The sequence below is a fragment of the Neofelis nebulosa genome, chromosome 1, assembly GCF_028018385.1.
Source record: "Neofelis nebulosa isolate mNeoNeb1 chromosome 1, mNeoNeb1.pri, whole genome shotgun sequence".
In the NCBI taxonomy this organism is placed as follows: Eukaryota; Metazoa; Chordata; class Mammalia; order Carnivora; family Felidae; genus Neofelis; species Neofelis nebulosa.
This window is the reverse complement of record NC_080782.1, coordinates 139,083,478-139,107,832: the sequence shown is the minus strand read 5'-3', so window position 1 is coordinate 139,107,832 and position 24,355 is coordinate 139,083,478. Positions and strand designations below refer to the sequence as shown.

Here is a 24,355-nt window from a genome sequence, read left to right as displayed (position 1 = left end):
GTTTTCCTATAAAACCTTGGGATCTTTTTTTTTTTTCTTTCCATGCCAGAGTTCAAGGACCCAGGTTCTGGAAGGAACAGATTAGTATTTATGCTATTATAATGCATGGTCCTTTGGTCTGCAGTCACTGGCTCTTTTCAGGGTACTTGGAACGGTGGATGAGGTGACCCAGGCATGGCATCTCCCAGTGGGAAAGCAGAGGTGTGGAGGCTGGAAGAAGGCCTGGAGATGAGGCCTCCATCTGCCACTGACTAGTAGTCTCGCTTTGTCTAAGCCACTAACTTTTGGAGCCCCCATTTTCTTTTCTTTTTTTTTTTTTTTTAATTTTTTTTTTTTTTAACGTTTATTTTTGAGACAGAGAGAGACAGAGCATGAACGGGGGAGGGTCAGAGAGAGGGAGACACAGAATGTGAACCAGGCTCCAGGCTCTAAGCTGTCAGCACAGATCCCGACGTGGGGCTCGAACTCACGGAGTGCGAGATCATGACCTGAGCCGAAGTCGGAGGCTTAACTGACTGAGCCACCCAGGCGCCCCTGGAGCCCCCATTTTCTTAGGTCAAACCTGATCAGTTTGGAACAGATGGTCTCTGAGGTCCCTTCCAAATCTGATTCTCCTGGGCTTTAAATTTAGCCAAGGTATTCAGCGTCCTAGCAGAAGAATGGGCGACCGAAATCTTCACGGAGGTCTGTCCACCAGAGAAAGTGCTCTGCCTGTGGTGTTTTTACAGATAGGTCCCCCCAGTTCACTGCGAGCCCTTGGTGATGTCCCAGCAGCCGCCTCCAAGAGCAGAGGTGAGGTTAGGTGAGCTGGCTGGGTGCTTTCTGGCGGACTTTCTTTTTATCTGTTTTTATAATGAAATTACTTTTATAACTTCTTTGACTTCAAGGGGGTCCTTTGGTTAAAAAGATCATTGAAAGCCTCTGCTGGTAAAAATGAAAGAAATGAACCCAGCTCTCTCACTCCCTGGGAAACTACAGCACAGATCGCTTTGGATCGCAATCAGATGGGCTTCTGGGCAGCACGGGCGTAATGAATGTTTGCCGTGTTTCCAGGTTATCAGTTCAAAAGGGTTTCCTTCAGGGTGCCCCCAGCTGTCACAGACTGATTTTTAGTCGTACCAATAATTCCTTTAGGGCTGGGATTACAGACTGAAATGCTTCATGAGGCCAAGCTGATAAGTAAATTACTGAAGTTGGGAGCATGTAAGACAATAGGGAGTGGTGCAGAACCACAGGGCTGGCCTAAAGGGGGTGATCTTTTCTCCGCCTCAGTGGATTATTGCCAGAGAGTGGGGACTCACCTTCTGATTTTACTTTTTGAGAACAGTTGGAAATTTCCAAGTTTTTAAAACACGGTGGAAGAAAAACCAAGTTGGCCACGTGCCCAAGTCTAGCCCGAGAGCCCGCTGGGTTTGCAACGCTTGCTTCAGAGAAACTGATGGCTCAGAGCCACCGATATGTACGAATTACTGTCATTCAGAAGGAGGTTTTACTGCTTTTTATAAATTAAAAATGAGCCCAACTTACTTGCTTCCTTACATTGTTTCTATGATGATGATTATCATTAAATGTAAATTGGCAACACTCGTAAATGACAGAGCCGTGGACAAACCACTCAGGATTAGGATGTATAACACAACCTGGGTGGATTTTTTTTTTAATTTTTTAAGCTTATTTATGTGTTTTGATAGAGCACGAGTGGGGGAGGGACGGGGCGGGGGGGGGGTGGTGGTGCAGAAATTCCAAGCAGGCTCTGTGCTGTCAGCTTGAACTCACGAACCGGGAGATCATGAACGTGGATATATTTTTTATTGCTCTTGTTGTCCTTTAAAGTAGACTCTTCTTGGGGCGCCTGGGTGGCTCAGTCGGTTGGGTGTCCGACTTCGGCTCAGGTCACGATCTAGCGGTCCATGAGTTCGAGCCCTGCGTCGGGCTCTGGGCTGATGGCTGGGAGCCTGGAGCCTGCTTCCGATTCTGTGTCTCCCTCTCTCTCTGCCCCTCCCCCGTTCATGCTGTGTCTCTCTCTGTCTCAAAAATAAATAAACGTTAAAAAAGAAAAAATTTAAAGTAGACTCTTCTTCTAGGACCCTAAAGTCATGGGAGACCGTGGTGCTTCCTGGTATCCAGGATTGAAATAAATATACACCTTTCACACGGTGGTTTTCATTTGATGTCATGTGTGGTTTGTAATAAGCAAGAACGTGTGGTCATTCTTTCCACCATGTGTGGCATCCCAGTAAATATTACTGGACTGAAAACTGCAAAAATCCCCTTAAAAAGGTAAGAATTAGCGTTCACCCTTGCTTATCTCTCCAGTCGCATTGATAAAAGAGAAAAGAGAAAGCACAGACCAAAAATAATGGTTTTAAAATAGCAACACCAAGGATCACAGAAGAAATCAGGGGCTGTTGACATAGTCGTACATACTCCAAACATTTTCCTAGGAAGATAACACAGATAACATTTTAACCTTGGGTAATATAGTCCGCTTCTCTATTTTAACAACACATGCAAACACCCAACTACAAAGAAATGAATGCCTAGGTTTTCATTTATTTTTCTCTCTCTGATTTTTTGGAAAAGAATCAGAAAAGCATAAAGTATAATATAGAAATGCCAGTATGTGGGCCAGCAAAAAAGTAAGTGTTAAGATTTTGCCATATTGGCTTCAGATTTTTTTTTTTAAGAAAAATGAAACTTTTCAGGTAAATTCCCCTTATTTTACCTCCATTCCTTTTTCCCCAAGGCCAGTGCTCTCATAAAGTTATCATGAACCCCTCCAGTGAACCTTTTCAGAATTTTACTGTATGTATCTTTAGCTCTCACTACTTGTATATTGCAGTATATGCTTTCATAAAGTATGCTACTGAGTATTGTATATTTTGAAATGTTAACAAACAGTATCATGTGTATCAATCTGCAGCCTGTTTTTCCTCAATCTTTCTTTGTTACTGTTTTTTATCTTATATTTATTTATGAGAAAGAGAGACAGAGTGAGAGCAGGGGAGGAGCAGAGAGAGAGGGAGACACAGAATCCAAAGCAGGCTCCAGGCTGTGAGCTATCAGCACAGAGCCCCATGCGGGGCTCGAACTCATGAACTGCAAGATCATGACCTGAGCTGAAGTCAGACACTTAGCCAACTGAGCCACCCAGGTGCCTCTGTATTTTTATTAGAGAGAGAGAGAGAGACAGACTCAGAGAGAGAGACTCAGAGAGACTCTAAAGCAGGGTCAATGCCCAGTGCAGAACCCGATGCAGGACTTGATCCTACAATCCCTGGGATCATGACCTGATCCAAACTCAAGACTTGGGCACTCAACTGACTGAGCCACCCAGGTGCCCCTCAACTCTCTGTTTTTGATATTTATCCATATCAACTAGATCTGAATGCAAACATATCTAATTCATTTCCTTTAAGTGTTTTGTACTATTTTATTGGGTAATTAAAGCACAGTTTGTTTTTCTGATAAAGGGTATTTCCATTATTTCTTATTATTTACTATTACAAACAGTGCTACAGTGAATGCCCTTGGACTTGTCTCCTGGGGCACTGGGATTTCAGTGGGCTAATTTCCTAGTGTGATATTGCTGAGTCATAGGATTTACACATCATCAGCTTTATTTCAATATTGCCAGAGTGTTTTCCAATATGACTGTGCTGTCTTACACTCATTTTCAGCAAAGCTGGAGCTACCTTTCTAAAACCAATATGCCAGATATACACTTGGTATAGTTTGGAGAGTTTTCTACTTGAAAATTTTACTTCAGTTCCCACCAAGTATCCTGTGTGTGTGTGTGTGTGTGTGTGTGTGTGTGTGTGTGTGTGTGTGTGTGTTTTACATGTATTTCCTCCACTTCCACACGGTTATTGGTTTGACTTCCTTAGAACAGAGCATGGGGCACCTGGCTGGCTTAGTCCGTTGAGCATCTGACTTTGGCTCAGGTCATGATCTCTCAGTTCGTGGGTTCGAGCCCCATGGCAGGCTCTCTGCTGACAGCTCAGAGCCTGGAGCCTGTTTTAGATTCTGTGTCTCCCTCTCTCTCTCTGTCTTCTTCCCCTGCACATGCTCTGTCAATCTCTCTCTCTCTCTCTCTCTCAAAACAATAAAAATAAGTGTTAAAAAGAACAGAGCAAACATTAAAACTTTGGTTATTCATACTCATTCAGAATAATGTGCATAGGTTAAAGCAAAACTATGCTTCATTGGGGCACCTGGGTGGCTCAGTCGGTTAAGCATCCGACTTCAGCTTAGGTCATGATCTCATTGTTGATGAGTTCGAGCCCCACATCGGGCTCTGTGCTGACAGCTCAGAGCCTGGAGCCTGCTTCAGATTCTGTGTCTCCCTTTGTTTCTGGCCTTTCCCCACTCATGCTCTGTCTCTTTGTCTCTCCAAAATGAATAAATCTTAAAAAAAACAAAACAAAACAAAACACTCTGCTTTATTCAAGTGTTCTTCCAGAATGAGTCTTTCCCTTAATATAAATTTCACTCTCTTCATTCTCACTATTGGAATGAACAGAATTTGTGACCTTGTTGACATTTTCATAGATCTTGAGAGGATTGTCTAAACACTTTATGCATGGTTTCTTTTGAAAGGACATGAAAACAAAATAAATGTCGGTATCAGCATTAATTGATATCCTTAAATTCCTTAAGTTTTTTTTTTAGACCTACAAGTATCTAAATTTTCATTTTACTGTCCCACAAATGTAGATGTTAATGCAATGTCCAAGAACACCTTCTTGAACTTGGAATTGTTGCTCTAGCTTGAAACTTGTTGAAACATTTCTTCACTTGTAGTTCCTTCTGCCTTTTTTTCTTTTGATTTAACTTTATTTTTATTTGTTAAAATTTACTTCCAAATTAATATATAGTGAAGCAATGATTTCAGTAGATTCCTTAATGCCTTTTACCCATTTAGCCCATCCCCCCTTCAAACTCAGTTTGTTCTCCATATTTTTGAGTCTCTTTTGTTTTGTCCCCCTCCCTGTTTTTATATTATTTTTGTTTTTAGTTCCTTCTGTCTTGGAAAAAGAAAGTTGGGCCCTGCCTGATACAGTAGATGGATATAGGCTCACTGTCCTTGTATAGTTTGGTTACATGCAGAATTTTGCACATAGTGAGTCCTTTAAACAACAAGAACAACGACAACAAAAAACACCTGAGCTCTTAAATGGAAACAAAGTTGAACTGATGATGGATGGTGATGATAGGGCCCAAGTGAGTACCTAGGGCCTTTCTTAGTTCCTGCTCAGTGCTCACATTTGGGTATCTTCGTTTTCCCGCTTGGATTCCCCTTCTACTCGAGGAATGAACAGAAATAGGTGTCAGTGCCTTCTGGCCCATTGTTTCTTGTTCTAGAAACACTGAGTTTAAATGTGAACTCTTGCGGGGGTGGCGCCTGGGTGGCTCAGTCAGTTAAGCATCTGACTTGAGTTCGGCTCAGGTCATGATCTCACAGTTGGTTTCTTTGAGCCCCGCATTGGACTCTCCGCTGACAGTGTGGAGCCTGCTTGGAGATTCTCTCTCTCCCTGCCCCTTCCCCCCTCAAAACAAATACTTTTTTAAAAACCTTACAAAAAAAAGAAAGATAAATGTTCACATTTAACATCACAGACCAGAAGGGGTCCAGGATGATCTTGAGCCAAGTATACAGGCATACGTTTTCGGCCCCTCTAAAAACTTTGTTTGGGGACCACGAACCAGGATGAGGAGGCACTGGTCTTCTTATGATGAGCCCCCTTGAGGAAATGCCACGTGCTGTGAATATATGTTGTTATGATGTGACATAGTTATGACATTTATTTTGGGGGGACTTAGGTGAAACAGATGGTGTCACTGAGAACTGTGGTATAGTGCACGAGGAAGGTGACTCGGGGTGATGATGGTGACGGTGGAGAGAGAGAGAGACCATTCTTGGAAAGCATGTAGGAGGCAAGTTCAACTCCGTTGGGTGATGGCTGGGCACTGGGGGCCGAGGGAGAGAACAACATCAAGGTCGAATGAGTTTCCTCAACTCTGGGGGCACAGCTATGAGACCTAACAAAGTACCTGCGATTTTCGTCACTTTTCCATTTGAATTAGCGTAAAGTCAGTATTAGCGGAAGCCGGGGAGGCACAGCCTCATGTCATATGCTACGTTGTGTGATGTTGGGAAAAAGCCTGACAAATAGCCACCTACTTTTCCCCTCAAGGCAAGTAGCAGTTCCAATCAAGCAGGCAAAAATGATAGGATTCCTGCAGTCACACTATATTTAACTTGGGGGGATTTTTGCTAAAACGAGAGTATAGGGAGAAACCTTTTTATACCCATTTTCAAGACTGACTGGCTTGTGCCTGGTGTTCAGATGAGCCAGCGTCCAAGGTGGCACCCATTACATATAAATACTAGAGTTTCATGTGCCGCTGATGAAATGGGCTAGAAGCACCAAGGAGAATTGTCCTCCTCAAAACGCTTCATAATTGTTTTCACTCGCAGCTCTCAAGGGAAGTTTGTTCATGGGGGAAAGGATAGGGCAGAGGGGCTGGGTCGTCAACATTTCTGGCTCCATTTTAGGTAAACATTCGTGTCTGAGGAACTAATGGCTTTGTTCAGCGTCCCACGGGTTGTCAACAGCAGAGTCACGGTTGAGACTTTGCATCTCGGAACCAGCTTCCTAAAAAGGAAAGCAGAAACCACCGCCACATAATACAGTGGGATCTAACCTAAATGCAAAGTCTGTCTTTAGGTGGTTCAGGGAGCAGATACGTCTACCTCATGAAATGATTCCATTCCCTTGCCCTCATCCTCAAACTAGGAATTGCAAGAAGTCATTAATCTTAACTATAATATAATCCAGGAGTCTCTTTATTCTTCTCAGGCGACATTGATTATCAGTTGCGATCGCCCTGCTGCGCTACCCAAAGCTTCTCCAGCAGTTGCCTCCATCAGATTGATGTCTTGTCTTTGAGGGGTGGGGGAGTTAGTGGAGAGGTTGGGGGTGGAGACAAATGAGCAAAAACAACAACAACAACAAAACCCAAAAACCAAAAAAACAAGTCATCTGTTTTAAAATGACTAGAGATAATAAAAGAAACTGTCATCACTAAGCCCTTTGGCCCCCAGCACAGAAATGCTGAGCTAAATTAATCTGAATCACTGTACTAATTTTAGTGTCTAATGTAACCAGTGAGGCTCTCTGTAAGACTTGTTCTCCATGCGTGTTTGGAAGAGAGCAGTGGAAAAGGCTGATGAGAGGGTAGGAGACATGACTTCCAGGATGCTGTGGGCAACACTTCAGCAGTTACCAGGATCCCATCACTATTTTATTTGAAAAGGACCAGTCGCATCATGGTTCCTTCTGAGAACTGCACCCCTTGCTTCCCAGATGCCCCCTAGGACTGGGATTCCCTTCTGGAATGGCTGTATGTATGTAAGCCCCCAACCTCACACCCCTCGAGAGACCACATCCTCCAAGCTCCCCAGGGCTCACCTGGTTTCTGGAAGTGGGAGCTGATGACCTCTGTGGTCGGCTCAGACTCTGCCTGTGCTGGGTTGGGTAGTGTTACGCATGAGACTTTGTGTCCCATTGTCCTTGCCTGGTTTGAAACAAATTTCGTTTCCTTGTATGTGGTCTTTTAAAAAATTTTTTTTTAATGTTTTTATTTATTTTTGAGACAGAGAGAGACACAGCATGAACGGGGGAGGGGCAGAGAGAGAGGGAGACACAGAATCGGAAGCAGGCTCTAGGCTCTGAGCCATCAGCCCAGAGCCCGATGCAGGGCTCAAACTCATGGACCGTGAGATCATGACCTGAGCTGAAGTCGGACGCCTTACCGACTGAGCCACCCAGGTGCCCCTCCTTGTATGTGATCTTTAAGAAAAATTTTGTTAATGTTTATTTTTTGAGAGACTGTGCAAGTGAGGGGGGCGGAGAGAGAGAGAGGGGAACAGAGGATCTCAAGCAGGCTCTGTGTTGACAGCAGACATCCTGATGTGGGGCTCGAACTCACGAGCTATATAAGATCATGACCTAAGCCGAAGTTGGACGCTTAATCAACTAAACGGCCCAGGCCCGCCTCCTTGAATGTGATCTTGAAAGAAGAGTTGCTTAGAATGACCTCAAGCAGTCATTAGTAGACCAACCTCAGTTAAGACATTTACAATCCCTAAGAAATAGTCATTCTCTGCCCCCCCCCCTTTTCTTCTTGAGGGTCTCTCCTTTTTGATGGCTGCCCTAATAGTTTCAGGTGCTGACAACAGCAGTCCCATATTCTCTGAGAGGTGAGAGTCCTTTTATTTCATCTGAATGAGAGCCTGTTGTGTTTTGTTTTAACCAGTTCTCTGCACGTCTATAACATTCCACCTGCTTTCTTCCCCGGGGTCGCCCAGCTCGTCTAACAGACGGTTACTGCGTCCCGAATGCCTTCGAACAGTTACGTGTTTGAGCCCGGGGGCCTCTCGTGTGGATGTTCCAGCCATGTCAGCGTGGCCTCTCCCTTCAGCTTGTTTTGTTTATCCGGCAGCTCATTACTTAGGAGTAGCCTGTCAAAATAGGTTAAATATCCTTTGGGAAACATGGTCACTCACATCCTCGAGATACCAGAAATATGTTGAATACAGGGGAAGATCGGCTTGATAAGAAAAACGGGATCGACTTGCATCACCCAAAAATATTTTCCTGCTATTCCGGTTGAGTTTCCGCGAACATCAATAAAGCTCTAGCGAACCTACAGGCCATAAATTTCTGCAGCCGACGCATAAAGACACCAAGGGAAGCAGGGAAAATGATTGCTGATGATTCGTTCTAACTACTTGACCTTCTGACCTCTTCTCTAGATATATGACCAAGATGGAACACTACAGCACTTTATTGATGGTGGGGAACCTAGTAAGTCGAGCTGGATGAGGTATATCCGATGTGCAAGGCACTGCGGAGAACAGAATCTAACAGTAGTTCAGTACAGGTAACGTATGTACCTTGATTTACCACTTCAATGTAGCTGAAGCCCTTTGGCTTGCGTGTACAAATTCAGGCTTGCTGCTGGTTTTAAAACCCTGCAGAGTCCTGCAGAACCTTGTGAGGACTGGCAGAAATTGTTTTCCTAGGTTTTTGGAATCTCCTTGGTTCTTGCAACCACACTATCCTGAGAGTTCAGGAGTAAAGATGCTCCCGGAAGGGCCTCTTTTACTCGGTGCACGTGGTGTAGTTACTTCCACACCACTGCCTGAACATCCACAAGTGCCTGAATGAGCCGGGAAAACTTGCCGATGCGGGGTGATTCCCCCACAGCCGGTGTGTGCCTGCACGTAGATAGGAGTTCAGAGATGCAGCCCCAGATCCCGTGCACCCTGCCGTCTTTAGGCTTTCTCCCTCGGGAAACAGTGTCATTTGCACAGAGACGTGGGAGGCCAAGAACTAACTCTCAGCCTGCTCCAGCCTGCTTTTCCCGAACTCTTCAGCTCAGCAGCCATGGCTGAGCCAGAATAGCCCATCCCGGTCCCTTAAAAGGTGTCAGAGTGTTTGGCTTTGGCCCTTTGACCATTCAAGATACATGTCGGGTGATCAGGCGGTTCCAGAACGTGGAGAAGCCGCCTGTTCCCTGAGAAGTTTGGGCAAAGCCCAAAGGGTAACAGACCCAAAGTGGAGCCAGCCTCATTTTCCAGAATCCCGTTGGGAGGCCTGTGGCTGGGGCGGGGTTGGGGGAAGGTGGGGAGGGGCATGGGAGGGGCAGAAAAGCAAGGTGGATTCCCAGATGCCCTGCCACATCCGCTCAGTGCACCTGTTGGTCAAGCATTTCCACTTAGTGCTAAAGAAGGCTGAAATGGAGATGGGAACACAAAAACAGATCACAGAGAGGGGGGGGAAAAAACCCTTTCCTCAAAATCCCTCGAAAACATGTGCCGTATAAATATATGACCTCAGTTATAAACAGCCATGTTCCCTTTAGAATCAGAAGCAACTGGTTAGCTTTATTAGGCACCACAGACACATCAAAGCAGAAGGTCCTGTACTCTGCAACTTGGCTTCTTGCCTGTGGCTATTTATTTTCTTTCTCCTTCTTTTTTTTTTTTTTTCTTTTTTAGTTTTTAAACATGAAGCTTAAAAAAAAAAAGGGCTTTATACCCCTCGTAGGTGTAAGGCTGCACAAATCTGGCTGGCTCTCCGAAGGTCTCCAGTTCAAAGGGAACATATTTGGGCAGCATGTGACTCACTGCCATGGTTTCCTGGGCAGTTATATTTCATTAAATAATGGTTTCAACGAAACCGTGCATGACGGTATTTGGTTACTTGACTGCAGCCGCCTTTCTGTCATGAAGTTTTTATGAAAGCCGGAGCTAGAAAATTAGTAAAGGTTGGGTTTGTCCCTCCAGCAAGAGATAGTCTGGCCGGTTCCGTAATGAGCACCTGGGGAGCTCTTGAGGCAAATTCTGAATTTGGGGGAAACAAGAAACCCCTGAAGAGTAAGGCAGTTACCTATCTGTCAGTAGTAAGTGGATTTTACAGCTAGCCTTTCATGATAGTGCTTCACCTTCTAGATCTCTCTGCCGATCTGTTTTCGATTACTTCGGATCTTTCTAAAATGAACTACAAAAACACAATTTAAAAAACTGGCATCCATCACCAGTGACCACGTCCAAGAGTAAGAAAATAGAAAAGTTGGACCCCGAAGAGCCAGCTTAATTTTTATTGTACATGAACGTCCTCTTCACAAAAAGTCAGCTGGTTTAGATTCATTCTGTTATGATTTGTAATATCTAAATGGAATTTTCTTCAAAGCGCCCTTGATTGATTGACCCTTAGCTGAACGTTTTGTTTTTATTTTGAGGCTGACAATAATGTTTGTTGGCGTGTGCTGTGCTTCAACTGCGTTGGGACGCCATGAGGCTATCTTTATGAGTCATCCAACCACAATACTAAATACATGTCAGCAAAGGAAATATTATCTGAAGAGGGAAAAATTCCTTTGATGTGCTTCAACATGCAGAGATTTCTGAGAGTTTTGGAAGCTTTGCCCGCTTGTAAGGAACGGTGTACCCTTACACTTTTTTTTTTTTTTTTTTTTTTACCCACCCCTCCCTTTCGGCTTACTCTGTGCCTCAGAAGACCACCCATTGCTTGAAAACAGTTCTGTTCTTTCAGCGGCAAAGTGTGTCATTTGGTTTTTAGCACATTCATTTGCCGGGCGCTGTGTTTATATTAAGGGAAGCCAAACCGAGAGATGAAATGTTACAAGGGTGAAGTACAAAGTCGACTCAATTTTTCTCAAGTTAGGAGATGCTGGTGATTTATAGCTCGGCTCCAATTTTGATTTTTTTATGTAGCAGTGGAAAGAATTAATAAAATGCACAGCTCTTGGAGATGCGGAGGGAGGCAGGGTGGCGAGGTCTGCACAACTGGCTGGAGTTTTTGTCAGATATTCATAGAATGTTGGGAAAAACATTCTGCTTAGTTAGCAGTGCCCTCGTGAGACAGAATGGCAGCAAGTAAGGAAAATAACAAGATAAATGAAATTTTTGCAGCTGCAAGTAAAATATTGAGAATCTGCACTTTTTTTTTTATTGATCTTTATGATCCTATTGCCAAGAGCCACTTTGTGGTGACAAAATATGTTGACAAGTGCATATCTCACTGCCATGAAAAATGTGGAGAAGGATTTGCCTTATGTCTGCAGTGTTCTACAAGGAGCCAATTGCCCTGCCACGGCCAATTCCTTACAGAAAGGCTAAATTTAAGGCCCACGAACCCTAAACACTTTTATCTTGAACTTGAGGCTAATATTTGTAGCAATTCTTCATCGAGGAAACCAGTCACGGTCTCCTCATTTTTTTTTTTTTAATCCGTAGGTTTTTCTTTACAGTACCAAAGCTGTTTTAAAAAATGTTTATTTCTTGGTACCTTCACTCTGTCATTTCAGAGGGTAATCTTTCAGCCAGAGTAAAGTGCTCCCTTGTATTTAATGAATTTCCATTCCTTTTCCCCGGAAGAGGGGTTTTCTCTTCTCTTGTGTCAAACTTGAGAAGATAGGCGATGGGGAAGATTTTTACTTTCCTCCGTCCTTAAATCACAAAGCCGCTTAATTTTATTACGGATTTGGGGACTCCCATTGCCAAGTTGCAAGAATACGTGTAATGCTTTTCCTTCAAAAAGGAAATCAATAATATTAATTGATAGATGAAGGTGAGGCACCAATATCTACAATTTGCCGAGAGATGGAATTTTCTCATTAATCTGAGATGGAATTTTTTGTTGTTGTTGTTTTTTGTTTTTAATGAGCCCCTGGCTTTATGCCAGCCCTTGAGCCCTGTATGTGTCTCTTCAGCCAAGATGTTCTGTGGAGGGACATTGTGGAAATAAACTGTAAGGGGTTTATTATACCGGGGTAGAGGCTGTAATTGGTTGCTGGGAATGATAAGGTGGGTGCAGATTTTATTGCAAACAAACTGTTTAGATGGAGCCGGGCAGAACTTTTTCGGGGCAATGAAAATGTGGAGGGGGGGGGCACCTGAATCCTACCTATTACTAAGCTGGGTTTTCTTTTGTTTTGAATAGGTCGAATATATTCTACCGAGCCTGTATAGATATTCCCAGGGGTACCGAGCTTCTGGTGTGGTACAATGACAGCTATACGTCTTTCTTTGGGATCCCTTTACAATGCATTGCCCAGGATGAAAACTGTAAGAATTTCTTTTAGCTCTGAATTCACATCTCAAAATACTTATTTGAAAGCTAACCATTTAAGAGTGTTGCTTGAGACTCCTGAAATCCAATTCACCCTGATACGTGATGCAAACGTGCACGAGTCTGTTCCATCATTTTCTTCTCCTGCTCCTGTCCTTTGCTTTTTTAGAGGGCATCTTATGTAAGCCCGTCCTTTCCTCACTTGTATTTATTGTCAAAGCCATTGTCATAGTTTTAAGTAGTCGCTGGTAGCAGTAATGAGGCAGCTGGTATTTAAAAAAAATTTTTTTTAATGTTTACTTATTTTGAGAGAGAGAATGGAAATGAAAATGAGAATGAGTCAGGCACAGGCAGAGAGAGAGAGGGAGACACAGGATCCGAAGCAGGCTCCAGGCTCTGAGCTGTCAGCACTGAGCCCGACTTGGGGCTCAAACTCACAAACTGGGCAATTGTGACCTGAGCCAAAGTCGGAGGCTTGACCGACTGAGCCACGCAGGTACCCCTGAGGCAACTGGTCTTTATTGAGCACCTACTCTGTGTCTGGTACTGTGCTTGCCACCACATGGGGTTACCAGAACAGCACAAGCTGTAACTCCTGCTCTGCAGGCGTACACGATCTTGCCAGAGTCACATCATAGGCAAAAATAAAATAATAAGAAAAGGGTGCTGTCTACTTAGGGGTCAAAGCCCTCCAGGCAACTGGGGGTGCTAAGTAGTCATTGGAATGAGAAACAGTAGCAAAAATCATAGACATGTGACTGAGGAATTTGTCTTTGCAAATTTTCTAGTCTGACATGAACTATTTAATTTGTATCTTTATTACCACGGCAGTCATTATCTCTAAAAAAAAAAAAAGAAAAAAAAAAAGTCTTATCTAGGCAAACAGGACCTGAGAGCCATTTTTATTAAAACTTTTATTTTTGTTTTTATCAATTCTTTGCAAAATAAGGCGATTTCCAGGATTTGGAATAGAATTAGGTAATGCTGATGCATTTCAGTGAGAAACACTGGTTTCACTGACACCACTTTAATAAAAGAATGGTGTGGCAATAAAGCCACCAAACTGATAACGGATAATTGCAGTGAACTAATAATTTGTCATTCTGTAACAGAAAAAGGAGCAGAGAGAACAGATCTATTGAAGAAACTTCAGTTTGGAGGAAAAAAAGTGTTATTTTTCCTTTCCCACTTACTTTCTCACACACACACACACACACACACACACACACACAGACCCCCCCCAAAAAAAAAAAAAGTTTGTGTTACTCCTGATAAAAATGCTGCTGGTCAGATATTTCTTTTTCATGTTGTCTTTATTTTCTTTGCCAAAAAAAAAAAAAAAAAAAAAAGAACTCTCAGGAAGCATATTGCCATCAAATTTCTCTTTCTACTTTAACCCCAAGCCAATCTCCAATCAAAAAATGAATCTTTGGACCTATAGTACATTCCTCTTACTTCCCAAGTTTCCATTGGAAAGTTTCTTTTCTGCAGTGATACTTGGGTTTGAAGGAGTGTCTGTTTTTGTAGGAGAAAAATCTCAGTGTTGGACATGGAGTGTGTGGTTGGTGTTTGAGGCAGAAATGGACAGGACACCAGAACGTTCTGTCTTCTCAGGACGGCTCCATGCCCCTGCTCCCCCAGACTAGACCGAAGTCCATGTACAGAGAAACACCAGTTTCCGGCCCTCTAGCCTGCTGACATGGGCCTGTCCTGTGATCTTGACGTAACCTCATCTTCTGAAGTGTGGAATTTGATCCAAAAGCCTTCCAGAAATCCTGTAAGGTCTGCTGTTCGCTCCTTTACCACAGCCTGCTACAGACTCTGAAGATGTTATTGTGGTGTGTGTGTTGAGAAAGGTCTGAAAATAAGCTTATTGAAGACTAGAGTTCTCAGGTACCTAGGCACATAGTCCAAGGATGTGTTCATTCATTGCGCAGATGCTCATTGAACACCCGTAGTGAGCTAGTGTCTTCATAGGCGCTGCAAATGCAGCAGCCAAAAAGCAGATGGGAATTCCTGCCCTCAGGGCACTTACATTCTAGTGGAGAGAGACACAGGAATGAATGAATGAATGAATGAATGAATGAATACATGGCTTGTCAGGTGGTACATTTTGTAGAGTGGCCAAAGCAGGGGAAGGGGTGAGGCATGCCAGGAGTTGTGAGTTGTGGTTGGCAGGAGTGAGTGGGGAAGGCCCTCCCTGGAATGTGCCTTTGGGGTGAGATTGGCGAGGGAAGGATCAGCCACGTTTGCTATTTGGGAGAAAAATGTTCCGGGCGGCAAGATGAAAAGAGTAAAGGCCCCATGATGGGGATGTTTCTGGCCTGTTGGAAGAGTATCGTAGAGGTTAGCATGGGTGTTGTGGAGGGAGTGAGGTGAGGACGAGTTAACTCAGATGTGGGGTGGGACCGGAGCGGGGACCCTGTGGCGCCCAGGAGGCCCCTGTCGGAAGCCTGGCTTTTCCTCTGTTCGAGGGCCAGGCGAAGGGCGCTATGGCAGAGTTCTGAGCCGAAGAGTGAGATGTTCTGGCTGCAGTGGTAACAAGATTGCGCTGGCCATTGAGTGGAGACCAGACAGTAAGGGCGGAGGGTGGAGCAGGGAATCCAGTTCCAGGCTCCTGCAGGACTCCAGGGGAGACGGGGTGGTAGTCCGGGCTAGTATAGACTTGGTAGAGGTGGTGAGAAGTGGCTGGATTCTGGAAACGTTTTGAAAGTCAAGCCAGGAGTGCTTCCAGACACACTGGATGCTGAGCGAGAGAGAAAGGAGTCGAGGATAACTCTATGGCTTTGGTCTGAGGAACTTGAAGAAAGGAATGGCCAGCTACTGAGTTAGGAGTCAGAAATGGAAAGCACCGTGGAATTACTTCTATTTAAAAAAAATAATAAAAAGCTTATTTATTTATTTTGAGAGAGAGAGCGTGCGTTCATGTGCGCAAGCAGGAGGGGGCAGGGGGAGAGAGAGAAAGAGAGAGAGAGAGAGATTGTGTCCCAAGCAGGCTCCACACTGGTAGCATAGAGCCGGACTCGGGGTTCACACGAACACGAGATCATGACCTGAGCCGAAATCAAGAGTTGGCGGCTCAACGAGCTGAGCCGCCCAGATGCCCTAAGTTTTGAAAAATGGTTTCAGGTTATTTACTTGTTTTGTTGAGAAATAGTACCCATGCACGTGAGGGGGAGCCATGGAATTACTCCCTAGGGAATGCATTTCTTACCCTTGATGTGATCTCTGGGGTGGCAATCACACATTTGCAACATTGCTTGCACTTGGTGTTGCTGTTACACGGATGAGACAGATGTAGGGGTTGGGCTGGAGGATTTCGGGATCTTGTGTGCCGTTCACAGCCACCGACAACAGGGATCTGAGAGTGCACCCTCTGGTCTTGAGATTCATTGCCGCAGTGTCATCAAAAGGGTACTTTCTGGAAACACCGGATGCTTTGCTTTTTAATCCTTCTGCCTCATAGAGTCCGACCGTGTAAAGCACTCTTGAGGTTGCTGATTAGAGTATTACGTTAACTCCACCGGGATAGATGTTCAACCATTTATTGAAATCCTTGGAAGACAATGTGGAAAGCTATAGCAGCTTGAAGTATCGCGGATTCGGTAGATAAATGAAGCGGCTCTTTTGGGTGTTGAGTTCCAAGCCCAAAGTGAGGGTGGAGGGAAGCTTCAAGAAAATTAAGTCATTGACTTAAACGCTCACCAGTGACAATCCCCCTTCCCCCTAAGGGTATTATAGGAATTTTATTTCAGTTCCTGTCTCACAGTCATATATCTGTCATGTGATTGGCCACCCAAGAAACCAGCAGAAAGCTTCATCAGATAGTGCGGGGGAGATATATGACTGTAACTCTAAGATGGATTCCCATTCCGCATGATTCACAGAGAGGGCTGGGAGTGCTTTATAATGAGGGTTCCTTATTCTGCACAGAGAAAATACTCTGTGTGATTTAAAAGCACAAATGTGTGAGAGGGCATGGGCAGATAATTTAACAGATAGCCTTCCACAGCCCTGAGTAATTTAAATCATCTCAACTGGATTAGCAATTCTAAGACCATTTTTATCCTACTGAGCGAACCACAAAATAAATTAGGTACCTTAAAAAGCTTGATACTAGAGACACAGGGCCTCCTTCTAGTGCTCTGCACACACCAATTACTAAATGCCCACCCCCCCCAAGATGAATATTGAGAATTTTTTTGCCATTATTTGAAGGGATTAAATGTTTCAGCCAGATTTTTCTTTGTTAATGAAGTTGATACATGGCCCAAGACATTCAAGGGAAATATGATTTTAGTTAGCAAATTATACTTATTAAACCCTTTCATTTATTAAAATATCGTTTTCTTCCCATGGTTCTTTCAACAATGAAAGTACACATTTCCTATTGAGGTGTGCGGTGGGTTCAGGCCTCAGTGACTGCCCCCCTCCAGCGGCAGCTGAGAGGCGGTGGGGGCACACTCAGGTGCCCAGACAAGCCCCCGAAAGCCGCCTTGCTGCTCAAAGAGAAGGCATCATTTGACACAGGCATTTGGGTTCTGGAAGCAATTCCTATGTTATTTTCTTTGTAAAAAACCACGGTTATAAATGTAATAGAGCTCCAAGCAGAGAGCCGCTCCATCCACCCTAGACCTTCCAGAAGAGCCCGAAGGAAAGCCTGTGTCGACAGATTGCATCCGCGAGAAGGAATGAGGCTCCCCAAAGCTTCCAGTGGGGGATTAGCTCCTGCGGAGTGTAAAGACCAGAGTGTATTCATATTCATTTCAGAGGAAGTGGAAAAAAAAAAAAAAACAGGGAATAAATGTTAAACAAGTCTTCCTGCTGCTTTTTCTGCCTTGGCAAGGGAAGCCAAGGTAACAGAATGTGAGAGGCAGTGGCCGAGGCAATGGGCACACTGCCCCCCTCCGCTCCCCTCTTCCTCTTGATTTTACAGAGCAGAAAACAAAAAGGGGCACCTCTGCCTCATGCCCCTTACCCTGTCACACCACCAAGAGGGAGGCGCTAGGCCCAGGCTCAAGCTTACATCTGGAAACACGGACGAGTTTCCATTCCAGTTGGGTCCCGCAGGGCCATCTGTGTGCCAAGCCCCATGGGGAGGATTGTGACGAGGTAGAGGAGCTCAGACCCTGTCCTCAAGTCTAGAAGAAAGCACTGGAACACACAGCGTACCAACCAGATACAACACAGGAACCGGGTGACATGGCCATGGCTGTGAGCCTTAGCTCGGGGGGATTGGGCTGGGCATTCGTGAGGTTGGTAGGAGTCCAGGCTCCAGGCCCTTTGAGTACCATGGGCAGCTGGGAGTTGCCTCTTCACTTAAGCCCGGGAACTAGAAGTTCCTGTTCTCTCCCTGACTGAGGACTAGAAAAATACTACCCACAGTCCTGGAAGCCAAGGAAACGTCCATCTCAGACCATTGGTAAAAGCAGTGCCTGGGGTGCCTGGGTAGTTCTGTCAGTTGAGCATCCAACTTCAGCTCAGGCCACGATCCCATGGTTCTTGAATTCGAGCCCTACAACGGACTCACTGCTATCGTTGCAGAGCCTGCTTCGGATCTTCTGTCCCCCTCTCTCTCTGCCCCTCCCCTGTTCGTGCACACTCTCTCTCTCTCTCTCTCTCTCAAAAACATAAAAACAAGCAAACAATGCCACACTCTAAAAGCCAGCCCTGGCTATGGGATGTTGTGAGGTTGATTTTGTACTGCCTGCCAGGTCTGGAAACCCTGGGCCAACAGAGATTGGTCAAGAACTGGAGAAAGCTGTAGGGTGCTAAAGGAAGCAAGGAGAAGTCACCCCCTAGGGATGCCTCGGTACCTGCACAGGACTCCCAACAGAAGGCAGCAGCTGCTGAGAACGCATCTGCAGTAAGAAGTGACAGACAACACAGGGAAACCCACTGTTGTCAGAGATTTGGTCTCTTTGGGTGCTTTGGAATGCTCTGGGGGTACCACCTAGATCCCAACCTTGCTGTTAGATTGAGGCACTCATTCCCCTGGTGGGGGGGGGAGATGAAGGGGCTGCCGGCCGTCAGAGGAGTTTGTCTCCAGGAAGTACCTTCAGCCTAAGAGAGCCACTTTGCCCTTGGTCCTACTCCCCCTCTGTGTAGGCCATGTTCAATGACTGGGCAGTGTGGGTGGAGGCTACTAGGGACTGGTTCCCTTGCCCCAAAACAGGACGCCTGTGAAGGACCTCCATCTCCAGAATTGTCCCGTCTCCTCCCTGGACAGAGTTCTCTTGCCTCACTTCCCTAGAGGTATTGATCCCAGGAGCATTCCTCTGGGAACCTCGTGCACACAAAACTGCAAATCTGCATTTCAGTGCCTTTCCCCGGGGGACCCGATTTAGGTGTTCTGAGATTTGTGTCTCCAGTCCAGACCTCTGTACTGATCCCCGCATTCCTATCTAGTTGTGTGCTCCGTATCTGTCCTGGTATCGGACCGGAGTGCCCAGCTGGGCACATACCACTGAAACCATTCTGCCCCTCCTCTAGTTCAGTAGCTCAGCCCCATTCATCCAGTTCTTTCTAGAAACCTTGGCATCTCACTTTTAGTCACCCTTCTATCTAATCACTTACAAAGCCCTGTTGATTGTATATTCTGGGGTTTTTTTAATTTAAGTTTATTTATTTACTTTTGAGAGAGAGAGAAAGAAAACAATCCCAAGCAGTCTCTGCGCTGGCAGCGGGGCTCGATCCCATCAACCATGAGATCATGAGCAGAAATCCAGAGTCGGATGCTCAAATGACAGAGCCACCCAGGCGCCCCATGGCTTGCCATTACTCTTATAATGGGTCCCCACGTCTTTAATATGGTAGCCTATGGGCCACATAGAGTCTCCAGAAAGTATTTCCTATGGTTCACGTCCTGATCTACAAAATCAGAACTCGCGCATCATTAGACTGGCCATGACCCGTTCAGTTTGTTACAGACCCTGCGTCCTCCCTTGAGCTCCTTCTCACCTCAGCCTGTCAGGTAGACCCCGTAGCAGAGCTGCCCATGTTGCATCATCTCACATTGCCTTTTGTTCCCCCTTCCCACCTGTCTGACACCTGTGTGCCTTTTGGGACTCACATTCAAGGTCACTGCCTGAGAGAAGCTGTCCTGCACCCCCCCCCCCCCAAATTTCCTGGCGCCTCTTCGTCTCTCTCATAGCATGCGTCACACTTGGAGCACCTGTGTCGTGTAAGTGCTCACGTACACGTCCCCGTCCCCCACCAACCCCCCCCCCCGCCACGTTTTGTTCTTTTTGTTCCTTCTGAACCTGGGAGATGCCTTACAGTTAATGGCGCAACCTGCACTTAATGGGATTTTAGATTTGACGAAACTGAGAACTTACTTGCAAAAACCTTTTGTTTGATAGCTCTCACTCACTAGAGTGTAAGTGGTCTGAGGACAGGGGTTGGGGCTTGCTTTTCCCCCCGTACCCACGGCACCAGCAGCTCACGAAGTATTGGTGGACTGAATGAATGGACAGAGGGTGGTTGTACGGATCCTTCATGGGCCCCTCTCACTGTTGTAATTTTCCAGGGTTTGCCAAGTTCGTGTTCTTCCTTGACTATACCCTGTAGGGCTTTGACAGTTTTCCCTCTACCCCCTTAATCTTTGTCTGGTAGAAGGAAGAGATTTTCCCGGCTCACTGCGTCTTCGTGTGGAAACCCTTCATTTTCTAGGCCACTTGAGTTCATCATCTCTGGGCCTTTTGCAGGCGTCTGCAAGGTCTGTCACCTTTCTGGTCATTTTGTTCATACTTTTGGATTGCCATAGCCCATGGGGCTCTAGTTTAGAAGAATAGTCTTCTGTGTCCTTTAAATCCTTCTTTAAAAAAACTGTAATTTGTAGATACCAAGAGTCCTATGAAAGTGTGCAGGAACTCTGTGGGACAGTTTAGAGATCACATATGGTTGCTTTTGTGATTATTATTTCTTCCTGCCATTACTTTCTCCTCTCTCTACGTTATGTGCTCATTTGATTCATTTGTACGGACGATTGAATTGATTCACTCGTACAATAAAGGATCCCACACCAAAAGTAGAATATACAGTGTAGAATATAGAGTGTAGTTGCTACTTCTGTCTTGAAAGCATATTACCTTTGCTTTGAGGTGTCCCAGAGAAGGAAATAATGAGACAGGGCATAATTTGGTTCCAACCATCTTCACTGTTACTGCCTCATATTATTATCATTACCTCTGAACCCAAATATCCCAGATTATTTTACAAACTGGTATACGTTTTTATCACCCTGTTGACATTGCCCATTAGAGTTAAATTCATTTGCTTACCCATTCTCGTGCTTAATATAAAGGTGAGGCAACCGTAACCATTTTTGAAAATCTATGAGGTTGTTTTCCAAGAGAAGTTGGAAGTCAGAATTCATAATCTATAAAGTATTCTTTATATTAATTTCCCCAGAGTGAAGTTTCTGGCTGGTTACCCTGCTCTCGTGCACACTGATGACATCTTCGTTAGACAAGTCTTTCCATGGTGTCTTCCTGTTAGTCTGCCATTTCCCAACCTGCAAGAACTTAGTGTTGCCTAGAAATGTGTGTGTTCCCCTGTGCTTTGTCTCTTCTGGATAAGTTATAAACAGGGTACACAAAACGAGTTCTACACTGATCTCTGACAATGCTGCTGTTATTTTTTACTAACAAAGTGCTGGAGCGCCCGGGTGGCTCAGTCGGTTAAGCGTCCGACTTCAGCTCTGGTCATGATCTCGTGGTCCGTGAGTTCGAGCCCCGCGTCGGGCTCTGTGCTGACAGCTCAGAGCCTGGAGCCTGTTTCAGATTCTGTGTTTCCCTCTTTCTCTTCCCCCGCTCGTGCTTGGTCAAAAATAAATAAACGTTAAAAAAAAAACTACTAAAACATTCCTCCTGATTTTGCAGTACCTATTTAAAGAGTAACATTCAGGACGCCTGGGTGGCTCACTTGGTTAAGCATCTGAGTTTGGATTCAGGTCATGATCTCACAGTTCGTGGGATCCAGCCCCACATTGGGATCTGTGCTGACAGCATGACAGCACAGAGCCTGCTTGAGATTCTCTCAGTCTCCATCTCTCTCTGCTCCTTCCCTGCTTTCTCTCTCAATCTCTCTCTCTCTCTCTGTCTCTGTCACACACACACACACACAATAGATGAACATTAAGGGTGCCTGGCTAGCTCAGTCAGTTAAACATTTGACTTCGGCTCAGGTCATGATCTTGCGGTCCGTGAGTTCGAGCCCCGTGTTGGGCTCTGTGCTGACAGCTCAGAGCCTGGAGCCTGCTGTGGATTCTGGGTCTCCCCCTCTCTGCCCCTTCCCCGCTCATGCTCTTTTCTCTTTCTCTCTCAAAAATAAGTAAACATTTAAAAAATTAAATAAAAAAAATAACGTTCTGTGTGCAAAGATTTTCTTTTGAAAGTCTGAAACATATGGGCAAATTTCATATTGATTATACATTTTTGCCTCAAGTTGAAATTACGTGTAAATATTTATATACAGAATATAGACATATAAACATGTATATGGGTATGTATCAGTATTTTTATGGTGTATATGTACATATGACATCTATGTTTATGTTTATCCTATATTTACATACATGCCAAACCCTATACTATCTATAAAATGTTCTTTTTACTTTTGAAACACAGCTGGTGAGTGATGAACAGTCTAGGAGTGTGGCTAGAAAAAAACGACTTGGCAGTTAGAAGGCTAAAGCTTCCAGCTCAGATGTGTCCTCTGTATGTGTGACCCTGGTCGAGTTACAGTATTGGACCTTCTGGGGCTTCAGCTCTTTTTATTTGTCATAAGAGAGGGTTGGATTAGATCAGTGATTTTTGAACCTGATTGTACATTAGAAGTACTTGAGGGAGCCTCAAAAAATGCAGATGCCCAGGCCCTACCAAGAGCTTGTGATTTAATTTTTTTAAGTGTATTTTATTTACTTATTTGAGAGAGAACTGGGAGGGACAAAGAGAGAGAGGGAGAGAGAGACTCCCAAGCACTGCCAGCATACTGCCTGCACAGAGCCTGATGTGGGTCTTGAACTGATGAACTGTGAGATCATGACCTGAGCCAAAACCAAGAGTTGGATGCTTAATGGACTGAGCCATCCTGGTGCCTATGTGATTTTAACTTTTTAAAAGCCTCCCCTGTGAGTATAAGGTGCATTCAACTACATAGACTTCTTCCCAGGTCTGTGAATCTCTTTATTTTCCCTTCCCAAGACAGGACGGGCCATGCCGACAGAGTCCTGTACACAGAGCTGTTCCTGTTATTGGATGCGTGTCACTGCTGTGATTGTACAGAACACTGTCTGGGTTGAAAGGCCCTTAGTGGCAGCCCATCATCCCCCATGAGTCTCTGCACATGGTCTCTCCCTGTCCACTCAAGTGCGGAGCCTCCCCGGGTCCACAGTCCACTACCATTTTCTCTTTGTAGTCAAGCACGCTTGAGTTTGCATGCTACGTGGGCATCTCAGTGATGGTCTGAGGGAAGGATGAGAGCCCTCACTTCGTATGTGTCCTCCCTTATGGCCTTGAACCAGTGGCCAAGGGCCATAGGTTACTTCCCACGACCCATCTTTTTGCCTGTCAACCTCTTCAAATTTTTTGGTCTCTAATTTTCTTCTTTGGCCACCCTATGACTTTTTTGTTTAAACTTTTATTTTAATGTTTTTATTTATTTTTGAAGGAGAGAGAGAGACAGAGCATGAGCGGGGGAGGCGCAGAGAGAGAGGGAGACAGAATTTGAAGCAAGCTCCAGGCTCTAAGCTGTCAGCACAGAGACTGATGTGGGGCTCGAAGCCACAAACTGTGAGATCATGACCTGAGCCGAAGCCGGACGCTCAACCGACTGAGCCACCCAGGCACCCCTCGGCCATCCTGTGACTTTTAATCTCTTTGACCCCTGAAATAACCAGTGTTAATACATTTTATTGCCACAGTACTGACTTAATACAAGAATAATAGTTTGAAAGCATATTCTAATCACCTTTCACCCTGTGGGTTGACCAGCGAGTGCATGATGTGGATTATTAGCACCGTAACAACTTAAAGAAAAACAGATTTCACATGTATTAGGTTTCCTTCTTCAAAAATGTTTCTTACTTTTGCTGCTTTTACCACTATTCCAGTTTACATCCATCTTCCTTCATTCCAGTGTCTTCCCTAAAATAAGAGTAATGGTGGTCGTCGTTGATGGATACTTCCATTATTGCATTTCCGTGTCATGACGGGGTTTAAAGATGAAGCCACTGCTCTTAGCCCTCAACATCTGTGGCGTGGCACTTTCTACATTCTGTGCATTAACTTAATCCGTAGGGTGACCATTTTACATCTTACCAAGGACGCGGCTGTAGATGTCAACGTTCCGTACTTGCCGCTGGTCGCAAGAGTATTAAAGAGCAGTGTGAAAATGGAGGCTGTCTCAACCCCTTAGCCCTGCTGCGGTTACTTTTAGGATTATGACTCCCACTGTCCTCATCTTACAGATGGGGAAGCGGAGGCACAGGGCGATTTTGAATAACTTACATGAGATGACTAAGCTAATACAAGGCAGAGTCAGGATTCGAACCCAGGTCTTCCCGGTCCCAAACCCGAGTTGCCAGCGCTATGCTGTGTTGCCTTCGACTCTGACCTTAGCTACTGCACCCTGTCTGTAAGTCCACCTGACTCAAACCCTTTTTTCTTGCTATTTCTGTACAGAAACGG

General features: G+C 45.0%; 1 protein-coding gene across 2 annotated transcripts in view; it reads left to right on the top strand.

Moving 5' to 3' along the window:
• The window catches only part of PRDM6 (PR/SET domain 6), a 234,698-nt gene that overhangs the window by 64,727 nt on the left and 145,616 nt on the right, over positions 1-24,355 (top strand). For both annotated transcript variants that reach the window (XM_058737854.1, XM_058737846.1), the window contains exons 4-5: positions 8,822-8,949; positions 12,537-12,661. In XM_058737854.1, coding sequence (XP_058593837.1) covers positions 8,822-8,949; positions 12,537-12,661 — 253 coding nt within the window. The remainder of the gene's footprint in view (positions 1-8,821; positions 8,950-12,536; positions 12,662-24,355) is intronic.